The sequence below is a fragment of the Equus quagga genome, chromosome 15 (genome assembly GCF_021613505.1).
Source record: "Equus quagga isolate Etosha38 chromosome 15, UCLA_HA_Equagga_1.0, whole genome shotgun sequence".
NCBI lineage: Eukaryota > Metazoa > Chordata > Mammalia > Perissodactyla > Equidae > Equus > Equus quagga.
The window spans coordinates 46,916,547-46,938,119 of record NC_060281.1 but is presented as its reverse complement, the minus strand read 5'-3'; the positions used below and the strand labels follow the sequence as shown (position 1 = coordinate 46,938,119).

The window sequence follows — 21,573 nt, the reverse complement described above, 5'->3', positions numbered from 1 at the left end:
AAAAAACACGTGTTTTTCCAAAATCATTTTAATACCTCTCACCACTTCTCTCCAGGTAGAATGCAATTAACCCAATACTTCTCTCAAAATAATCTAATTTTATGTAAAGAAGAATTTCTGAACGCACACATCAGATTCTTGGGGAAGTGAGTCGAAGACCACTCCCTTCCAATTTCTCCTTATTAAAATCTTTCAACGTCATCTCAAATGTCACTCCTTCATGGAACCTTTCTTAAGGATACTACTTCCCATTACTGTGAACTTCATACCTGTCTAACCAGATTGTGTGTGTGCATGTGTGTATGTGCAAGATTCCCTTTGTTCTGCCACATTATTAATTCTTAGAAGAAAAGACCTTGGTTCTCCTAATGTTTTTATTGTCCATAATCCCACCAAACAAAAATACTCTGAGGATTTACTTTTTAAAGCAACTTCTTGGTGAATTATCTTTTACTTAAAAGATCTTATAAATCTGTGTTTTCACATAAGCTGGCTGCTTAACACAGTACACAACAGTGAGTGTGAATCCTTCAGCAGCACCAAAGTATAGTAGAAAACACAACAGCACTTTGTCAAAGCCTCTGTTTTCACTTCACTTGTGGAAGTGACAAGACTGGTGTCACCGTACAGACATTATTTGTGGATTTATTGGATTCCTACCCCCGTCCCAAAAAGAAAGGAGCAAGCTCCCCTATTCACCGATATATTATGTCAAAAGTCAGCCATCTCTTCAGCTCTAAGAGTTTCCACCAATGACGAAGAAATCCTCCGGTGTAGGAAGTCCAGGGCAAAAAAGAAGAAAAGAAAACATAGAAGTATAAGGGAATCCCTCCTTCCCACAATTCCCTCTCTCCCCTCCCGTGCACGTCCAGTGAGCTACAACTCAATCTTCAAGACCTGTCCAAACATCACCTCCTCCAATGCTGCCTCAACTTCCTCTCTGCAAGTATGTATTCCTTCCTCTGTGCTTAGTCAATAGCTCCACCTCTCTAATATACTCTGTACTTAAATAACTGCGCATTTCACATTAAATTAGGATTGTGGATATTTAAGCAAAATGTCTACTAATATGTTTGGCACATAATAGTAACTCAGTATCTGGCAGCTAATAGTTATCACTATTAACAGTATCTACTGTTGGGCTCCCCTCCCCAGTTAACAGTACAGCCGCCACTTACAGAGTGTTTATTATGGACCAGGCACCATCCTAAGTGTTTTATATTCTCATTAAGCCAAGAGGTTTCCTGAGCCAGGGACTGTGCTAATTCATTTCTTTATTCCCTACAGGTATAGACACAGCAGACAGGTACTCAGTATCTGCTGAATCAAATAAAGAGAGAAAAATGAAAAGGCAAAAATGGCCATACTGGCATGAGTGGAAGAGTTATAGTTCTAGCTCATTGGGTTCTGTATCAAAAGCATCAACGCAAAGCATACTACTTCCTAGCTCCCAAATCCAGAATCAAAAGCGCTTCCCTTGGGGAAAAAAAGGTCCACTTTATGTGGACCTGCTTTGCTTTGCATGAAGGAGTGTGTCTCTCTCCTCTCATCCTATGCTGTCATCCTCCTCTCTCTGTACAATTAATCCATTGTTCACATCTGCAGCCCCAGCTGCTATTAACAGCCTGTTCTAGCCACTATCTACTTTGTAAACTGAGCCTAAGGTCTCTCCACAAACTCCCATTTCTCCGGTTTTATAAATGTTAGCTTGCCAACGTCCTGTTTTGTGGTTACTTTTCAACTTTGTCAATTTGAAAGAGTACAATTAATATGCAAGATGCCAAATTTGTTCACATTTTACCACACTGTGTTATGAGAACTGAGTCGGATCAAAAAAAAACTAAAGTACTATATTTCATGTCATGTTGAAATTTCCCTTTTAACGCCAAGTTTCAACACTTTTCTGTCTTTCATCTCTTTCTCCTAGTATTAGAGATGTGAAGAGTCACAAAGAAAGAAGAGTCAAACTTCATTCATCTTGGAGAAGCTGGACTGAAATTGAAAGGAGAGCCCAACACTGAAAGCCTGTCTGATCACCGGAACTGCCCTGACCACTGCTATTTGCACAAGCAGCTCTGTCAGCGCTGACTGCAGCCTGTATTTGAACATATCTGCTCCTGGGCACCAAAGAAGGAATGCCAGAATGATCACCCTTATTACTAGTGAGTTCTATTGACAGACACCACCTTCCCATTTCAAAAGCTGTCAAGTAACTGCTGTCTTTTTGCAATGTAATTAATCATTTCCTTGAAAAATGCCTATATATGCATACCAAACACTGTCTTGAATTACAGTCAATTTTGCCTGACTATGAAGAGGTCAAAGCATCTTAAAGACTCAAAGCAAGCCAACAGCATCTGTTGCACATCTACAAGCAATAAGGCATTGTTCTTGATCTCAGGTGATTCACAATCTGTTGTAGGAAACACCCATGCCGTGGAAAGTCCTACTCTGCATTACAGATCGAATTTCTAAGAAATTCTCCTCAAATGTCTCCCCAAAGAACTAATTCATCTTTGCATTCATTTATAGGCATTTACTGAGTAGTTATTACGAGCTAGTTAGGACAGAAATAAGAGTCCCCCAGTTACAAGGATCTCATACTCTACTAGAGGGAAGCAACCAAGAAAAGGAAAGAATGCAATATGTAGAAGTCAGTATAGGGATCAGCAGAATACAAAGACGGAAAAATTGTTGGGGGTGGGGTGGGAAAGGGTAGAGCAAGACTCAGGAAAGGTTTCTAGGGGAGGCAAAGCTTAGGCTGAATTCTGAAAGACAACTATTGAGAAGACAAGTAGGAAAGGCATTCCAGGTAAAGGGTGAAGCTGGCAAGCAAAAGAGATGAGGAGGAGCTGGGCATGATTGAAGCAGTGTGCAAGGAGCAATGGGCAGGAGAAGAAAGAGAGGAAAACCTGGGGGAGCAGGCTGACACCAAATCTTGTAAGACTTTATGAGCCTTATTAAGCAGCCTGGAATTTAGCCTGTTGGCAAATGACAGGATCATATTTTTACTTCAGAATGATCACAGGGGCAGCAACGTGGAAGATGGACTGAACAGGTGTAAGACAAGAGAAAAAGAGGCGAATGAGCAAACCATTATTATGAAGGTAAAAGTTTCTAACACCCAGCCTCAGTGGGGATGGAGAGGAGCTGTAGCGAACAGTCACTCCTTTTCTTGCCCAGAACCCCAAACCCCATTTATTCTAGAAATAGCACTTTTTCTTTGGAGAATTGTAGTAACCTTCACTCCAGTCATTTGGGTTCAACAGGTTGTTGCCATGTTTTTATACGGCACATAAAATCATATATTACATATATGATCACTCAGAGGAGAAGGCAAGGAAGACACACACAGGGGCTCAAGTTGGACCAGCCCCAGTTCCATGATCCCTTGATCACAGTTTACTGGTCCCAAGTGGGTGTCTGACGGCATTTTGGGGTTTGGGACTGAGGAAGTGAAACCAGTCTTTCTTTAACGACTGATACGGTAAAATCTGGGATATGTGAGGCCATGTTTCTAACCATGTGGAACAGAGAAGCAGACACAGCTGGTCTGTAGTGAGAGAGAGAAATGAAGGAGACACACATGGGGACAGAAACAGGAGATGGGAAGATAGGAAGAAGAGATTGTATTTGATCCCCAGCCATTTCCTGCCCTTGAGATCTCTGAGTCATCCCAGAGTCCTTCGAACACATTTATCTTATGGTTCATCTAATTTGAGTTTCTGTCACTTTTAGCTGAAAGACTCCCAACTACTACAGGAAGAAATAACTATGAGAGATGTTAAAGGAAGAAATAACTAAGCTTGATATGCTTTGAATATAGGACCAAAAGAAAGTTATGAATATTAACAGTCCTGTGGGAAAAGGCACCAAAAGGAAAAGGGCCCTGAAAACCATCCAGATGGTTTCAAAAATTTGAAAATAGGAACTAGTTCTCCCAAATCCCAGACCAACATTATGACAGAGCATAGAGCTTCCATTTAGCACTAACTCAGTTCCAATTCTTTCAAACACTCCATTCCTTTCATGTTTAATCCTTTATCGTTCAATTTTAAAATCTGCTTCACTGGTTGCTGAGTGGTGGGGGTGGGAGTGTCACAAATGCACAATCTGTGGTGTTTCTGATTCTTTCATGCTCTGATTACTTCTCCTCAAAAAAACTAGCCACCCATATAACTTCTCCAACAGCACATACAAAAGGTAACTTGGATGTTTTCAAACACAGAGTATTCCTTCTTCAACGAAAATAGCCCAAAAGATGAGAGGGACATGTCTAAGCATGTACTGCATGATCTCTGTTGTTTCTATTAAACGATTATTGTTGCTCATTAAAAAGGAAAAAAATAAAACCCAGATTGCATTTCAGTCACCCTGACATCACCTACCGTGAGCAATCTCTAGGCCTGGTTCAGAACTTCCAGACTAAATACCTCACCTCATCTGCCTATCACCTCCTGCTGGACCAGGCCTGGACCAGGCCTCCAGCACAGAGAGGAGGCTGGGCTGACTCCAAGGCCCCAGGTCACCAAAGAAGGATCTGAGGTGGTCTAAGGGTTGCAAACATTTATTGTGCAGGCAGATCAAACTAGAAAGGTTGACAGAGTTCACTCTGCTGGGGATGACCCAGACCAGGTTGGGGTAGTGGGCAGGTAATTGGAATTCATGACACTCTGCCTGGTCCAGCAGGCTTTCAGTGTTCTGGATTTGGAGATGGATCAATGTCAAGAGACAAGGGAGACAGACCTCTTTTTTTCCCTGGGGCCTATAATCCAAGAAACCTGGTACTCTGTCAGCTGCATCTTTAGGCACCTAGAGGCACACAGTTACAGTGGGAACATCTGGCTCTGAACACAGCCAGGGAGAAGGAAAGGGGAGAGAGGTAGGATCTATAGACATTTCAAGATAGAAACACACAGCACTATGTTTTTGAGAATTTTTTGTTCCTTGGGAATTTTTTACCAATGTGATTTAGAATGGCAAAGTGTAGTGGGTTCCAAATTAGTCGCTGCCCTCCCTGTAAATGGATTACATGTTCCCACCTACTGCCATGTGACCGCAGTGCTTCTAGTAGGAGGAATGTAATTCCTGACCCTACTGAGATCAGGCATGGCCATGTGACTTGCTTCGCCCAATTAAATGTGGACAAAGACATGTATGCCAGTTCAGAGCCACAGCTTTAACAGGCCGCTGCATGGTTCTCTTTCTTTTCCCCTCTGCCACACTAATAGCACGTCCCAGACAGGGGAGCCCAGATTGAAGTCACATGCTGCAAAACCACAGCTGACCTGGAACATCACAGAAATAAACCTTGGTTGTCTCAAGCCACTGAACTTTGAAGGTTGTTACTGCTGCACCACCTCCCAGCAGTCGACTGACATACCGAGTGGTTACTATGAAGTGAACCTAGATTGCTATCTACCCTTGAGTCTCACTCAAAATTTACCCTACATCCTGCAGCCAGACTAATTTCTTGCATGCACAGTTCGGCTCACATAACTCTTCTACACAAAAAGCCTACATGATTCTGCATAGCCCACTAGATTAAGGTCAGATTCCCAAACTCTCTATAAGCTACCTACTTTGTTTGTTTTTCAATACGCAACTTCTTTTCATGCACTCTAGACTCCAACCAGAGTTTGTACTTCCAAATCTGTATTATTGTGAGAAATATATTTTTGGTCTTCATCCCTGGTTCCTGAGACAGAGCTCTTAAATCTCTTGGAATTTTGTGAGTAATAAGAGGTCTTTTATTCCTGACACAGAGCTCCTAAATCCCTTGGAATTTCCCCAGTGATAGAAGCCTCTTTTGTTCTAAATGAGGCAGCTCAGTGGTGGGATCCTAGAAAGCTTCAGGATGGGTGCTGGCTGCAGAAAGACCAAGCCTTGACTAGAAGCCTAGAACTTTCAGCCCCACTCCCCTCATTCTCCAGGAAAGGGAGAGGGGTTGGAGATTGAGTAAATAATCGATCATGTCTAAATGATGAAACCTCCATAAAAATCCCTAAATGAGCGAGCTTCTGGGTTGGTGAACACATCCATATGCCAACTCTGTGGAGCTGGCGCACCCCAACTCCACAGAGACAGAACCTCCTGTGCTTGAGACCCTTCTAGACCTCGTCCTACATACCTCCTCATCTGGCTGTTCATCTGTACTCTTTATAATAATCCAGTAACCCTACATAAATGCTTCCCTGAGTTTTGTAAGCCATGCTAGCGAATTGTCAAACCTAAGGAGGGGGGTCTTGGGAATCCCTGATTTGTAGCAAAGTTGCTTGGAAGTGTGAGTAACCTGGGGGTCTGCTACTTGCGATTAGTGTCTGGAGTGAGGGCAGTCCTATGGGCCCTTAACCTGTGGCGTTTGTGCTAACTCTGGGTAGTTAGTGTTAGAGCTGACTTGCAGGACACCCAGTTGGTATCCAAAGAGAACTGGAGAATTGCTTGGTGTAGAAACCTCACACTTTTGGTGTCAGAAGTGTGAGTAGAGAAACAGTTTTCCTTTAACATCAGTTACTTTGTTTCTGTTCCTCACACACATCTTGATTCCTATCCCATGTTTCTGCCTTTTGAAACCCTACCCATACTTCAGCTATGAAGACTTTCTTCCTCTAAAGTCATAAAATACTGAAACAATGAAAGATGACGTTCATAATCTGTTTTCCATTACTTACAGGGCTGTCTATGTTTAATCTTCCTCACCACACTACGAATTCTAGAGAGGAGGAAACATTACTTTAATCATCTCTGAAGCCCCACACACTCCTCGTTCAACACTTTTCACAAACGTTCTCAATTAGTATTTGTCTAATAAATGACTTTTGAATGGATAAGTAAAAATGGTTCCTAGGGAAAACGCACAGCAGGAAGGCTATGCTGCCACTGAGTTCATGCAGCTGCAACATTCACAGATGTGGATATAAAGGCAGAAAGGTAAGGGATGACAGTAGAGCTGCTGCATTTAACTGGGTAAAGAAATAAGCAAAAGCCTTATGATGGATGCTGAAAAGATGTTCTGTACTCAGCCATGTGTTTGGCCTGAAATAGTGCTGTCCAACAGAAATGTAATGCGAGCCACATATGTAATTTAAAATGTTTTCATAGACACATTAAAAAATAGAGATAAAAACAATTTAAAATGAAATTTTTTTTTTTTTTGAGGAAGATTAGCCCTGAGCAAACATGTACCGCCAATCCTCCTCTTTTTTTTTTTTAAGATTGGCACCTGAGCTAATATCTGTTGCCAATGTTCCTCTTTTTTTTTTCTTCTTCTTCTTCTCCTCAAAGCCCCCCAGTACACAGTTGTATATTCTAGTTGTAGGTCGTCTGGTTGTGCTACCTGGGACGCCACCTCAGCATGGCCTGATGAGCGGTGACATGTCTGTCATGCCCAGGATCTGAACTGGTGAAACCCTGGGCCACCAAAACAGAGTGTGTGAACTCAACCACTCAGCATTGGGGCCAGCCCCCAATCCTCCTCTTTTTGCTGAGGAAGACTGGCCCTGAGCTAACATCTATGCCCATCTTCCTCTACTTTTTATATGTGGGATTCCGCCACAGCATGGCCTGATAAGCGATGGGTAGGTCCATGCCTGGGATCCGAACCCACGAACCCCAGGCTGCCGAAGCAAAGCACACAAACTTAACCACTATGCCACTGAGCAGCCCTAAAAACAATTTTAATAATATTTTTTATTTAACCTAATATACCCAAAATATTTATCTTACTTTTTTCTTACTTTTTTTTTCTCCAACTAAGTCTTTGACGTCTGGTGTGTATTTCACACTTACAACACATCTCAATTCAGATCAGCCACATATCACATGCTCAAAAGCTGTGTGTGGCTAAATGGCTGCTATATTGAACAGCACAGGTCTAGAACTCATTTCATTTGAGGCCAACACTTAGTTTTCAGAAAGTCACAGAGTCAAGTGGCAGAGGCAACAGAAAATGATGGCAGTCACAGATTGTAAAACAAGTCTGAAGGCAACTGCACTTCAGGTGGCAACCTGTACCTAATAAGATTTCCCCCTCCTCTTTTCTGAGCAATTTTGTCAAGTCAGGTTTCTGGTGTATCAGTGTGACTCTTTAAAGGACACTGCCTTCAAAAGTAACAATTTTATTTTGCTGTAATGACATTTTCTTCTGCTCACCATTTTGCCAACAAACTTATATAAACAGAAGAAGAACTAAATACTTTGAAGTTCAGCACTTCCTAAATACACTTGTAAATAACATAAAAGACATTTAAAATGAGTTTAATTAACAAGATCAAATTGTTCAAATAAATCACACACTAACTTATGAGATATTAAATACAATGATCATAAGAACGAGTCAAAAAGGATATGATCCTAAATGGAGAGATCTTGCAGATATTTACATTTTCCCTAAACTCTTCCTTCTTACTCTTTCCCTCTAAAGTCAACAAATAGAAAAATGACTTTACAACCATGTGGTGTAAAAGAAAGTACACTAGACTGTATTAGACAGGCACTCAGAGGCCTAGGATTGGAGCCAAGCTCTCTCACTGGATGGCCTTGGCCAACTCATTCCTTAAACATCAATCTCCTTGGTCACAAATAAGAGGGTTTGAATGGTCTGGGTTAAGAAATTTCTTCCAGCTCTGTAGTGCTCACTTGGCACATGGAAGGTGCTCAATAAATACTGAGGGAAGGAAGAAGAAAACAGAAAAAGGAGGAAGAATTCATTTGTTTTTCTTTGTGTGTCCCTCAACGTGGCTCCCCAGGAAGGTAAGCTTCTTGTGTTGGATGTGACAAATGCATGAAAAGTGATGGGTCCTAGAACATGCCAGACACTCTGTGGGCCATGTGGAAGACCTGGAACTGGGCCTCTGAAGGCAAAGCTACTGTGACCGAGGACGTTTTCCTGTTCTCCATCAATGGAGCGTGCATAATGACACAATTAGATAGTGATTCTCCACACACATACGTGCCCTCCCTCTGTACCACCTCCTGCCAAAATCCAAAGTTTACGAGAAGGTGACTAAATGAACAAGCAACTCCCCCATTTTACCTCTATTTGCAGTATCTTTAAGACAAAAACTTTGGACTCAAAACTATAGTCACACTGATAAAGAAAAACACACCTACCTCAACTCTAAAAACCATGAGACAAAGGCTCTTTATTTATGTATTTATTTCTTAAACTAACAAGGAGGCATGAAGCAGGTGTCTCTATGTTGTGTAAAAGCTTACTTTTCTTTTTAAGGGAAATAAAACATTTCTATAAACATTGCATAATATACTACTGGTGAAAGGATTAAAAGGTCACAGTTGGTCTATGCTGAAATAAATGTTTCTCTGCTTAGAAGTAAAAATTTACAAAATTGTAACACTTACCAAAGAGAAAAATCCAAATATATAGTACAAGACAATCTGTACAAATATAAATTTGTATAAATTTGTATAAATTTCCCTTTCCATTCTAACATGCCACATACACACGGTATATAAAAAAATTTCAATCTAACTTTTAAAAGTCCACTAGAAGAATATCTTCATCTTTGCCTTGTCCTAACACAAGACTAGAAAAAATAACTTTTTTTTTGAGGAAGATTTGCTCTGAGCTAATTACTGCCAGTCCTCCTCTTTTTGCTGAGGAAGCCTGGCCCTGAGCTAACATCCGTGCCCATCTTCCTTACCTTTATATGTGGGACACCTACCACAGCATGGCGTGCCAAGCGGTGCCACGTCTGCACCCAGGATCCAAACCGGGAAACCCCGGGTCACTAAGAAGTGGAGAGTGTGAACTCAACCGCCGCGCCACTGGGCCGGCCCCGAAAAAATAACTTTTAAGACAAAAGAAACTCAGTTCAGAGAGAACAAGAGCAAGTAGCCTCAAAATGCCACCACCAGCAGCAGCACACATATGAGTACCTGGTTTCTCTTTTTTTTTTTTTTTTTTTTTAAGATTTTAATTTTTCCTTTTTCTCCCCAAAGCCCCCCGGTACATAGTTGTGTATTCTTCGTTGTGGGTTCTTCCAGCTGTGGCATGTGGGACGCTGCCTCAGCGTGGTCTGATGAGCAGTGCCATGTCCGCGCCCAGGATTCGAACCAACGAAACACTGGGCCGCCTGCAGCGGAGCGTGCAAACTTAACCACTCAGCCACGGGGCCAGCCCCACCTGGTTTCTCTTCTTAATTTTCATTGGCAATTCCTTCTCTTCCCATTCCCCAGAGCAGGAGCATGGTGCTAGTCTCTATTCTCTCCTGTTTTCTATTGCACTTAATCCTTTATTCCTTGATAACTTAACAGATCTCCCTTCCTTCATCTCTCATCTCATTCCCACAAGAATTCACCTGACCTTTCTAGGGCAGAGACTGCAAACCTTGTAGAACCTGCTAGGCATCCATATCAGATGCTTTGCCATCATTTCCACTTCAACCCACTCTAAAACTGAACACATCAACTTCTCCCTGAGCCAAACCTGCTCTTTCTTCTTTAACTCCTGTTAAATTTTCAGTCACTCAGTTTCAAATTCCAGAATAATCTCGGACTCCTTTTGCTGTATTGGCTTCTCCCATACGTTGTCAGCATCCAAGTCCTGGATACTCCATTTCAGCAATGTTTTGATAATTCTTCCCTTCCCGTCTCACAGCACTGCTCCAGGGCAGGCTCTTATTATCTCTTTTCTGGCATATTTTATTGAATACCATCTCTAGCCTCCCCAAAGATCAAACCAAATTCATCCTATGCTCTGCTTTCAGATGAACCTTCTGAAAGGGAGCCTCGACTAGACCCTGCTTTGTTCAAAATAGGCAACAGTGAGACACTGAAGGTATCAAGGTCCAACCCTGACATCAAGGCCTTCCAAAGCTGGATTTGGTTTTAACCTCTTTCTAGATGTGTCACTCAGGACTCTCCTTCACGTACTGTTAGTCCAACTCTGTGCTTTGTCATTCTCTAAACACAGTCGGCACTCTCTTTTCTCCATCTCTTGCCACATCCGTCTATAATCCAATAACTAAATACACACGGGGTTTTTTAAAAGGTCTTGTGCATTTTTTCACTAAGTATTTGTTGTTACTGCCATTGAGTCGATTCTGACTCCCAGCAACCCTGTGTACAGCAGAGCAGAACCCTGCCCGGTCTTTTTGCACCATCTCCTCACCTTCTGGCACTATATCAGACAATGCTCTGCTGCTGTTCATTGGATTTTCATGGCCAATTTTTTCAGAAGTGGGTGGCGATGTCCTTCTTCCTAGTCTGTCTTAGTCTGGAAGCTCCACTGAAACCTGTCCATCATGGGTGACCCTGCTGGTATTTGAAATGCCAGTGGCATAACTCTTAGCATCACATAACATGCAGCCACCACAGTATGACAACCGACAGATGGGTGATGTGGTTCCCAGACTGGGAAACAAACCCAAGCCATGGCAGTGACAGCACTGAAGCTTAACCACTAGACCACCAGGGAGTGCTGGCTTTCACTAAGTATATCCCTAAGTATTTAATGTTTTTGAAGCTACTGTAAATTATTGGGGTTTTGTTAAATTTTATTTTCTAATTTCATTGTTAGTATAAACAAATAAAACTTATATTTTGACCTTTTTCCTGCCACCTTGCCACTTATAATTTCTAGGAGCTTGTTTGGAGATTTCTTAATGTTCTCCGAGTATATGACCTTATTGTCTATAAATAAAGATATTTTTTCTTCCTCCTTTCCAATCTGAATTTATTTCTTTTTCGTGTCTTACTGCACTGGCCAGGACCTCTAGTAAAGGCTGAATAGAAGTGGACAGATCAATATAAATGGAAAGTGTTCAGTTTTTTACCATTAAGCATGCTGACAACTATGATTTTAATGGATGCCCTTTGCTTTGTTGAGGTTTCTGTCTACTACTAGCTTGCTGCAAATATAAGTGTTAAATTTTGTCAAATGCTTTGTTCTGCATCTACCGAGATAATCACATGGTTCTTCTTTTTCATTTTGTTAATATGATGAATTACACTTATTTTTTCCTAATTAATAGACTTTACTTTCTAAAGTAGTTTTAGGTTTACAGAAAAATTGAGTAACTAGTATACAGTTCCCATATACTTCCTCTTCTTGAGCATCCCCCTGCCAGTTTCCTCCACTATTAATAACTAGCATTAGTGTGTCATATTTGTTATAATTGTTGACCAACATTGATACATTATTCATAACTAAATTCCATAGTTTACATTAGAGTTCATTCTTTTGAACTGTAGTGTTCTATGAGTTTTGATAAAGGCATAATGTCATATATCCATGATTACAGTATCATACAGAATAGTTTCACAGCCCTAAAAATCCTATACTTCACCTATTCATCCCTCCTTACCTCCCACTCCCCCCAGCAACCACTGATTTTTTTTCCCTCTCTGAAGGCACCCAAGTTTGCAGTGAATTTTAATTTGGGTTTAAAGTGGATCTGGCATATTATAAGTACTGAATTAAAGATAGCTATTATTAATAGAAACAAAGGAAACAGAATTCTAGGAGTACAGTTCCAGGGGTTGACATAAAGAATGTGAGACCTTTCCTGCATAAGTTGAGTAGAAATAGTGATAATTCAATCAAATATTCAAAATGACATTCCGAACTTTCTCCTAATCAGCACTCCTACCTTAGAACACTTGTTAGTAAAATGCAAAAAATCCTTACACATAATAGAAATAGTGCACATGGCAGGCAGGTAGTTATTATTTGCCATTATCACAGAATTAGACATGATTTCAACAAGTGCCCAAACACAGACTACATGAAAAAATATTCCTTAGGAAAACACAAATTAATGACAAGAGAATCCAAGCTGGTGGTGAGATTTGTAAGGTCCAGCAGGCACTTTCCCTCTGGGGTCAGGCCAGAGGGGAGCATTAGGATCAGGGTCTAGGCAGGCATTTGGGTCTTCTGGAGAAGGGAATCAGGGCAGAAAGTGCTCTCTGGCTCAGTCCCTAGCAAAGTGGCTCTGTCTATCAGTGAAGAGGATCAATAATTTAGTTAGACTTGAACCTTCTTTCTGTTACACTGGTGAGTGTCTTTCTGCTCCAGCAGATCTGCCTTTTTTTCTCTCCATTCCTTCAACAGTCATTGTGTAGCTGCCATGTGCTATGGGCATTGTCCTAGGTAAACCACTAATTTTAAATGTCTTATAGTGTTGCCTTTTCCAGAATGTCATACAGTTGGAATCATATAGTAGGTAGCCTTTTCAGATTGGCTTCTTTCACTCAGCAATTATGCATTTAAGGTTTCTTCATATCTTTTCATGGCTTGACAGCTCATACAATATTCCACAGTATGGATGTACCGCAGTTTGTTTATCCATTCCCTTAGTGAACAACACCTTGGTTGGTTCCAGTTTTTGGCAAAATGAATGAAGCTGCTGTAAATACTCATGTGTAGGTTTTTGTGTGGACAGACATTTTGAACTCATTTGGATGAATATCTAGAAGTATGACTGCTCAGTTGTATGCATGCTCAGCATTGTAAGAAACCTCCAAGTTGTCTTCCAAAGGGGCTATACCACTTTTCATTCTCACCAGCAATGAATGAGAGTTCCTGTTGTTCCACATCCTCATCAGCTTTGGTATTGTCAGATTTGTGGATTTTAGTCATTCTAACAGGTGTGTAGTGGTATCTCATTTTAATGTGCAAGTCCCTAAAGACATATGATAATGAGCACTTTTTCATGTGTCTATTTGCTATTTGTATACCTTCTTTGGTGAAGTGTCTGTTCAGGTCTTTTGTCCATTTTTTAACTGTGTGGTTCATTTTTTTACTGTTGAGTTTTAAGAGTTATTTGTATATTTTGGATAACAAACCTCTATCAGATGTGTTTTTCAAATATTTTCTCCCAGAAGTTTTACAGTTTTGCATTTTATATTTAGATCTATGATTCATTTTAAGTTAATTTTTGTGAAGGGTATAAGGTCTGTATCTAAATTCATTTCTGTGCATGTGGATGTCCAGTTGTTCCAGCACCAATTGTCTCTTCTGTACTTTATTTTGATATTCTCTGCTAACCTATCTTCTAGTTATTTAATTCTCTCTTCAGCTGGATTTATTCTGCTGTTAAACCCTATCACTAAGTTCTTAATTTTGGCTTTGGGTTTGTCAGGGTCAGAATTTCTATTGGGTTATTTTCCAAATCTGTTTTGTCACCTTTTATAATTTTCAGTCCTCTCTGACATTTAAAAAATCTTATCTTACATCTCTTTGAATATAATAAGTATAGTTATTTTAAAGTTCATGCCTAACAACTTGAATATCTGAAGCATCTGTAGATCTATTTCTACTTTTATTATTTCTGCTAGTTCTTGTTCATGTTGTCTTATCTTATAATACACCTCTTTATCTTCGATTGTGTGCTGGATAGTGTATTTTATAAAAGGTTTATGGAATCATTAGAGATGTAGGATCAAATGTGCTTCTTCTAGGTGCCTATGGGGACCTGGATTCTAGGATCATTTTGATCCAATTTTTGTGCTTGAGATTTTCTGGATCACACAAAGATCTTGCAACAACCACACAGCAATCCAAGTGAGGACTGGTTTACTTCTGTTTCACCTTTATACCTGACCCAAGGCTGGATGTCAATCCACTTTGTCGACCCAAAGTATAAGGAGTTTACCAAGGACTCCACCTCTAGCAGACCCTAAACTTCAACACTTTTGTCCCCCAGGACCCCTCAAGCCCTGCAAGGCTGTAAGAAACATCGCTCTGCCTTTAAGCTGCTTTTATCTGAAAGGCATACATCCAAACAACAGGTTTATCTCTCTATATTTCCACCTTCTCTTGGATCTTGGACTGCCAATTCCTCACTACACTGGTATTTCTCCACTGCCTTAAAGCATAAAAATATTAAAAAAGTATTTCGTCCAGTCATTGTTGTCCTCAGTTCTGCAGAAGTCAGAACAGGATCCTTCATCCTATGACTTCCATAAATATTCTGCCTCTTCAACAAATTGGTTTTATATTAAATTGTGATTAGGTTCCCTATCTTACCCTCATTAGAATGCTAGGATTGGGTCTGATTCATGCAGCACTTGTCCCCTGCCTGGAATAATTATTTGTTAAATCAAATCAACTATTCTTCTCTGATGCTTCTGCTAATTATTCATGTCAAAATCTCACTGTTTTTATAAATCAACAAAACTTCATGTTTATATAATCATCATTAAAAACACCTTTCTCTTTCCCATTTGCTTTCAATGTTTACAGTTTCCGCAAGAAAAGGCCTTAACTGTTTCAGTGTCTTTTAAAAAAATCTGACTCTATTTGTCACTTATTTGATTTCAAGATGACCTTTGTACTTTGCAGATGTGCCTTATGGCACATATGGCATGCATGTACATACTTAAACATGGTGATTTAACATTTTATTTTGAAAATTTCATGACCTCTTAGGAATTATTACTAAGATACCAAGTGAAACCACTAAGCTATATATCCTGGATAGAAAGTAACTACAACATTTCTGAGTATGAAGCAATTAGTGATTTTTTAAAAAATGTGTTTTTGTGTCTCTTTTTCATTTCATTGCTTTGCTTTCACTAAGTAGCCATATGTGGAATTGTTCAGGATTTCATTGCCCATTTTGTGGGGAAAGAATTAAATAGATCACATGGTGGGCTGTCTGTTCTGAAACCTCTAGGAACCAACAGCAAGGGAAGGAAGGGCTACTTAAGGGGAACTCACATCCTTCTGAATAGCAGAGACACTGTTTTGGTTGCAAATTTCAGGGACTATATCCATATCAATAATTGCTCAGAGAGAACCTCCTAATCCCCAGATTATACTTCTATAAAATCATATATTTCTTCTTTCTTAAAAGATCTCATAGTATTTGTTTGATGTGTGCCTTCCTTGCTGAAGTTGAAACTCATACTTAGTGTCGAGGGCAATTCCTATACTGCCTTCAATAAACATAAGATAACATTTAGCATTTTAGTGGGTTTCCGTACTTCAAAAGCTAAATTGGATTTTCCTTCATAACCCCAGAGGCAAGTAAGCCAACTCTATTCCGGAGCCTTACCTTCACACAATATATCTTAGATTATGACCATATAATGCGTGTGGGTGTAGCCTGTCTTGATCCCATCTCAGAAACCAAATCTATAATCAGCATCACTGGTCAGGGGCTAATTGAATTTCTCCCCCCTTTTGGCACTAAGTGTCCTTTTGATACCAAATAAAATACTCACCGGTAACAAAATCAGCCTTCAGTTATTCAGGAGTTGGTCATTCAGATCCCCTGCTTCTCATATACTTTTCCCCCACCTACTCTCTAACTTTTAGGCTTCTCCCTGGTAAACATGGCATCGAATGTTGGCCAGAGCAAGGTGGACAATTCCAATTAGTGGACTTTGTGATTGGCTAGAAACTCCAATGGAGCTCATAAAGTTGGTGGATGGTTGAAACTCTATCTAATTATGATATCAACTATTCTTAGTAGGACACAGAAAACATATTTTGCCCACTTAATAATCATAGTTACCACAGTATCAGTCTATGATGTTATGATTTTTGTCCTTCTACTTTCTTTGTTGTTAGTGCCATTGAGTCAATTCCGACTCCTAGTGACCCTGCGTACAGCAGAGCTGAACTCTGCCCGGTCTTTTTGCACTATCCTGTCACCTTCTGGCACTGTACCAGACAAGGTTCTGCTGCTATTGGTAGGGTTTTCATGGCCAATTTTTGCAGAAGTGGGTGGCCATGTCCTTCTTCCTACAGCGTCTTAGTCTGGAAGTTCCACTGAAACCTGTCCACCATGGGTGACCCTGTTGGTATTTGAAATACCTGTGGCATAGCTTTCAGGGTCACAGCAACATGCAGCCACCACACTACGACAAGTGACAGATGGGTGATGTGGTTTCCTAATCGGGAAACGAACCTGGACTGATACTGTACAGCCCCAGCTCCTCTATTTACTCAATCTGTGAATTAGGACATGATATTTCATCTCCCTGAGCTTCATTTCATCATCAATAAAATAGAACAGTAACCTGAAAGGTTTGCTCTGAGGACCGGAGCATTAATTCTAAGAATGAAATAATGTATGAAAGTGCTTTATAAATGTACAGGAGCATTCTAATTTTATATCATTACCAAAATTAATTGTTTATACATGGTTTAAGTTTTACATTAGAATGCTGATTTTTCTTCTCAAGTGGTGAGATGTTCCACATGGGTTATTATGATGGATAAAATCCTGGATTTCTGCACACTTAGCCAGTATGCATGCCAAATTCCACATCAGTGCTTACCTTGGGAGGTTTCCTTAATGATGGAAACAAAAAATTTCCGCAGCAGAGGTAGAGAAGGTTGTCAACACAGCAGCCATATCAGACAGAAGCAATGAAAAAGAAAAAACATAAGGGAAACTCAGCATCTTGATAACATGATCTGAAAGATACTCTACTTCAACAAAGATCAGAAGCCAAATTCACTTCACTGCCTGAAGTGATAAACTCTTATATTTGCTAAAAAAACAGCATAGGCATAATGCATTTCTTTCCTGGTTTAACAGAATGGATACAGTCACTCAGGAGTACTTTTAATGATTCTAAAAATGCCCACAGAAGAGCATCAAGATAAAGAAAGATGCTGCCATCATATTGCATGTGGTCAAATACTTTTACAACAATTTTCATACTTAAATTTTCCTTAAGTTAGTATTAAAATATATGTACATTTCCTTTGATAAATACTTCATACAGGACTTTTTCCCACTTAAAAACCATAGTTCTAGATGAAAATTTTCACATATTTCAACCCTGAACAGAAATTTAATAGCAAGTTACATCCTTCCCCGATCACCAACCACACATGCACTTCTTTAACATTCATTTTTGTATGTTAATAACTCAAAAATTACTGAAATCTCACCTGGAGAAAACTCTGAAAACAAAATAGTTCTCAAAGTAACAAACCCTTAGCCAGACCTACTTTGTAAATGTTTTCATCGTGTACAAAATTAAGGCGCTGAACTACGATTTTTTTTTTTTTGAGGAAGATTAGCTCTCAGCTAACATCTGCCACCAATCCTCCTCTTTTTGCTGAGGAAGACTGGCCCTGAGCTAACATCTGTGCCCATCTTCCTCTACTTTATATGTGGGACGCCTGCCACAGCATGGCTTGACAAGTGGTGCCATGTCCACACCCGGGATCCAAACTAGCAAACCCCAGGCTGCTGGAGTGGAATGTGCAAACTTAACTGCTGCACCACCAGGCCAGCCCCTGAACTATGATTTTTATGGTATGTGATCCTATGACAGTTCTTGACCTTCCTGATGTAGTTACTCTTAATCAGCGTCCATTATAATCAATTCATAAACTGTAAAATTATTGTTAAATAGGAATGGCGGAAATTGTTCCATGGCTTTAATCCTTCACAGGGAACAGAATCATGAGGATAATAAAATGGATTTTCCGGGGCAGAGGGCATGGAAATCAAAAGGTGCAGGCAAAAATAGCATGGTGCCTTTTCTCCATCACTGAGTCCAACAATCCTCAGAGAGCTCTGAGAGTCCCAAACAAAACTCAGAGCTCAGCAGCAAGGAAAGACAGCCCATGGATTCCACAATCAGGCAGACAAACCTACACTTTCAAATCTAGGGAAAAAAATCATGACATTCCTATAAGGATGAAGTTGAAACATCATCTTCCTGAAATTCTATGAATTAGCTGAAAGGAAATGAGCCCTTATGTCATTACCTCTGACACTTAGGCACCATGGGAACATGATTTTTGTCTTCAGGTTTTAGAGGGGAACTCTGTCTAGAATAACTGGTATCCTGGCTGCTGTCAAGCAAGTCTCAACATTCTGTGTGTCTGCCCTTTAAAACAAGATAAACATTTATAGATGTTATAATAAAAATGCACGAGTGTTTTTAATTCTAGGAAAGCCATGGATATTTGCTCTGAGCTTGAGTTTTCTGCCAAGAAAATTTCCTTAAGTGAAACACTGCTCTGGAAGTCATCTGTTCTGAGCAGGTAGAACAATAATGAAAACTTTGTGCACGATACTGTTGACTAAGCCTTCTCTTATTTTGTTTGCTTTATTTTTTAAAAACCATTTAAATCACTATTTAACAAAGGAAAGAAAAATCACTTGGGTTACAATAAGGCAATCACACAAAACAGCACAGACGAAGCTAATAAAGCATATGTTTCACATTTTGGTAACAGTGAACCAAGTAACCTAAGGGGGGGGGGGGGGGGGTAGAAACATGCTAATAGCAATCCCAGAGATCTCTCCTGAGTTCTCATGTGCTTCCTTTATGCTACAATCATTATCATTATGATGTACAATCATTATCACCAGCAGCAAAGAACAAGTGCTGGTTTGTAGCCAGTAGTATATTTACCTCCTAAGTTGTCCAATAATAAAGCTATCCTTTCTTCATTGACATTCCAAGATTGTTTTCTTTATTCCTCTTAGGAAACGAATCCTATTTCAGCATTTTAAGTACTTTAAAAGTATATCCCTTATAATTCTGCTCCCTTCTTTTATGTTTCCGACTACGGACTCCTTGTTAAGAATAAGTGGAGACAGGGAAGCAGAGGGAAAAGGGAAGCCACTGAATTCATCTGCAGCTACCCAAATGTACTCATCATTTCGTTTAGATCAAGGACCCTTATTACAGAAGGAAAAGTCAGTCATGCAGTGCATCACTACTTCATTAATTGGTAAACCTTCCTTGAGGCGTGAATTAGGTGATAAGCAACTAAGTCATCCTAATTCAGAACCAGAGTTTACTGCCCCAATCCCTGGAGGTTATATATCATTCTTTGGGAGTTGTGAAGAAAAGTCTTTCCAAAATGAGCAATACCAATACTATAATCAAATACACTATCCTATCCTTTGAAAAAACCTGATGTGATATTCCAATGTAAAAATAAAAGTTTTCACACATATATGAAAAAGATGACATATAAACATCTATCAGAAACATAATATTAAACATATATTTTTAAAATTATAGCCTTTTGTTGATTATATCAATAGTGTTATCAATAGAATTCCATCTAACTCTGTCAGGTCCAGCTTATTGTTGAGATACCCGTATGGCTCAATTACAGTAAGAAAGAGGCAATATCTCTGGCTAAGTGAACATCCAGTGAAACAGAACATCCCTTGAAACAGACCTAACCGACCCGCAGACGTAGGCTTGGTTGCTGACTCATTAGACAACAGAGCATTCCATTGACTTGGCTAGCGGCATGCGGTCTCTTGACCACTCTCTACTGCTCACCCTCTCATTCATCCTCAAAAAGTCCTTGTTTTTAATTACGTGAACCTCTGTAAGTTATGAGGAGATTTTTTTGTGTGTATTCCAAACAAACTGAATACAATTTGACATTTTAGAAATCACCAAGGTAATAATGTTTCTAGGTCCCAGGATTTGGAGAAGAAATAAGGAGATGCAGTTCTACATTGATAGTTGCTCTATCTTGTAAAACACTGAAGCTTCTTTTCTCTCCTAAGACAAGAAAGTCAATGTACCTCTTCAAGTCACCCACACCAGGTGTATTCACCACACAACTCATATAATTTCCATGCTTCTATCCCACGTCTGTCCTCCTGCTCTGCCTTATCAAATCTTCCTACTCTCTGAGACCCAGCTCAAGGCTCAGTTCTCTCAATTACTCACCAATTGTTTGAGATTACCTTGGCCTTCACCACCTTCATACTCAAGGATTCCTATGGTCAACAAAAGAGCTTAGCGCTTACTGGCACACATACAGTCCTGTAGCCTGCAGTAATGCTGTCTGTATTTGAATCTTTTATATCCTTAAGATTTAAATCTCTTGAAAGCAGAGGCCATGCCACATGCTACTTTCATGATCTATGTCCCCAATCCCACAGATTCATGTAGGACTGGAAGCATTACAAGAACTGAGAAGGAATTTTTTACATTAGTGAGTTAAACATAATCCAGATGTGAGGATTTACTTCGATCACCACCACAATCCCATGATCCCACAATTTGGGGGCAAGATTGCTTGCATTTAATAGCAGTGGAGACTTCAGAGATTGTTACAAATTGTAGACTATTTCCAATGACTTATTTAAAAATAATTATTTCTCTAGACCAGCATTTTACACAGAGAAGTTCAATGGGGTATTAATAAGGGTCAAGCCCTCATAAGCTTCTAAGGTCAACTAAGTTCAGAAATGTAGCCTCAGCTTGATAAAACTAGAAGATATATACAAGCACTAGGAAATAGGACTATAAAGATAAGTTGGACCTATATTGGGCCAGGTCTTGAATGAGGAGTCGGTCCTTAATTTAGTAGGTAGGACAGACCTGAAAAGTTTAACAAGAGAGTGAAATAAAGAAAGCAGTATAAGCAAGATACTTTAACAACCCTATATAGCTGAAGCTTTTCCCCTCCACCTCACACTGAAAGATTTCTGGGCCAAGGAGTCTTTTGTCCATTATTTAGAGCCTATTGAATACAGTTAGCTACTTAGAACTTGGATGGCTTAAGATCTTGATGTGCACAAGCCCTAAAACCAGTCAGTACTTCAAGAGACATAAATGCCCAGTGTTTTCTTCTGAAACAGAAATTTTGCTTCCATG

General features: G+C 39.9%; 1 protein-coding gene across 1 annotated transcript in view; it reads right to left on the bottom strand.

Annotated features, from left to right (window-relative positions):
* KIF13A (kinesin family member 13A) overlaps window positions 1–21,573 on the bottom strand; it is a 189,279-nt gene that overhangs the window by 96,158 nt on the left and 71,548 nt on the right. The window contains 1 exon segment of the mRNA XM_046639429.1: window positions 17,251–17,263. Coding sequence (XP_046495385.1) covers window positions 17,251–17,263 — 13 coding nt within the window.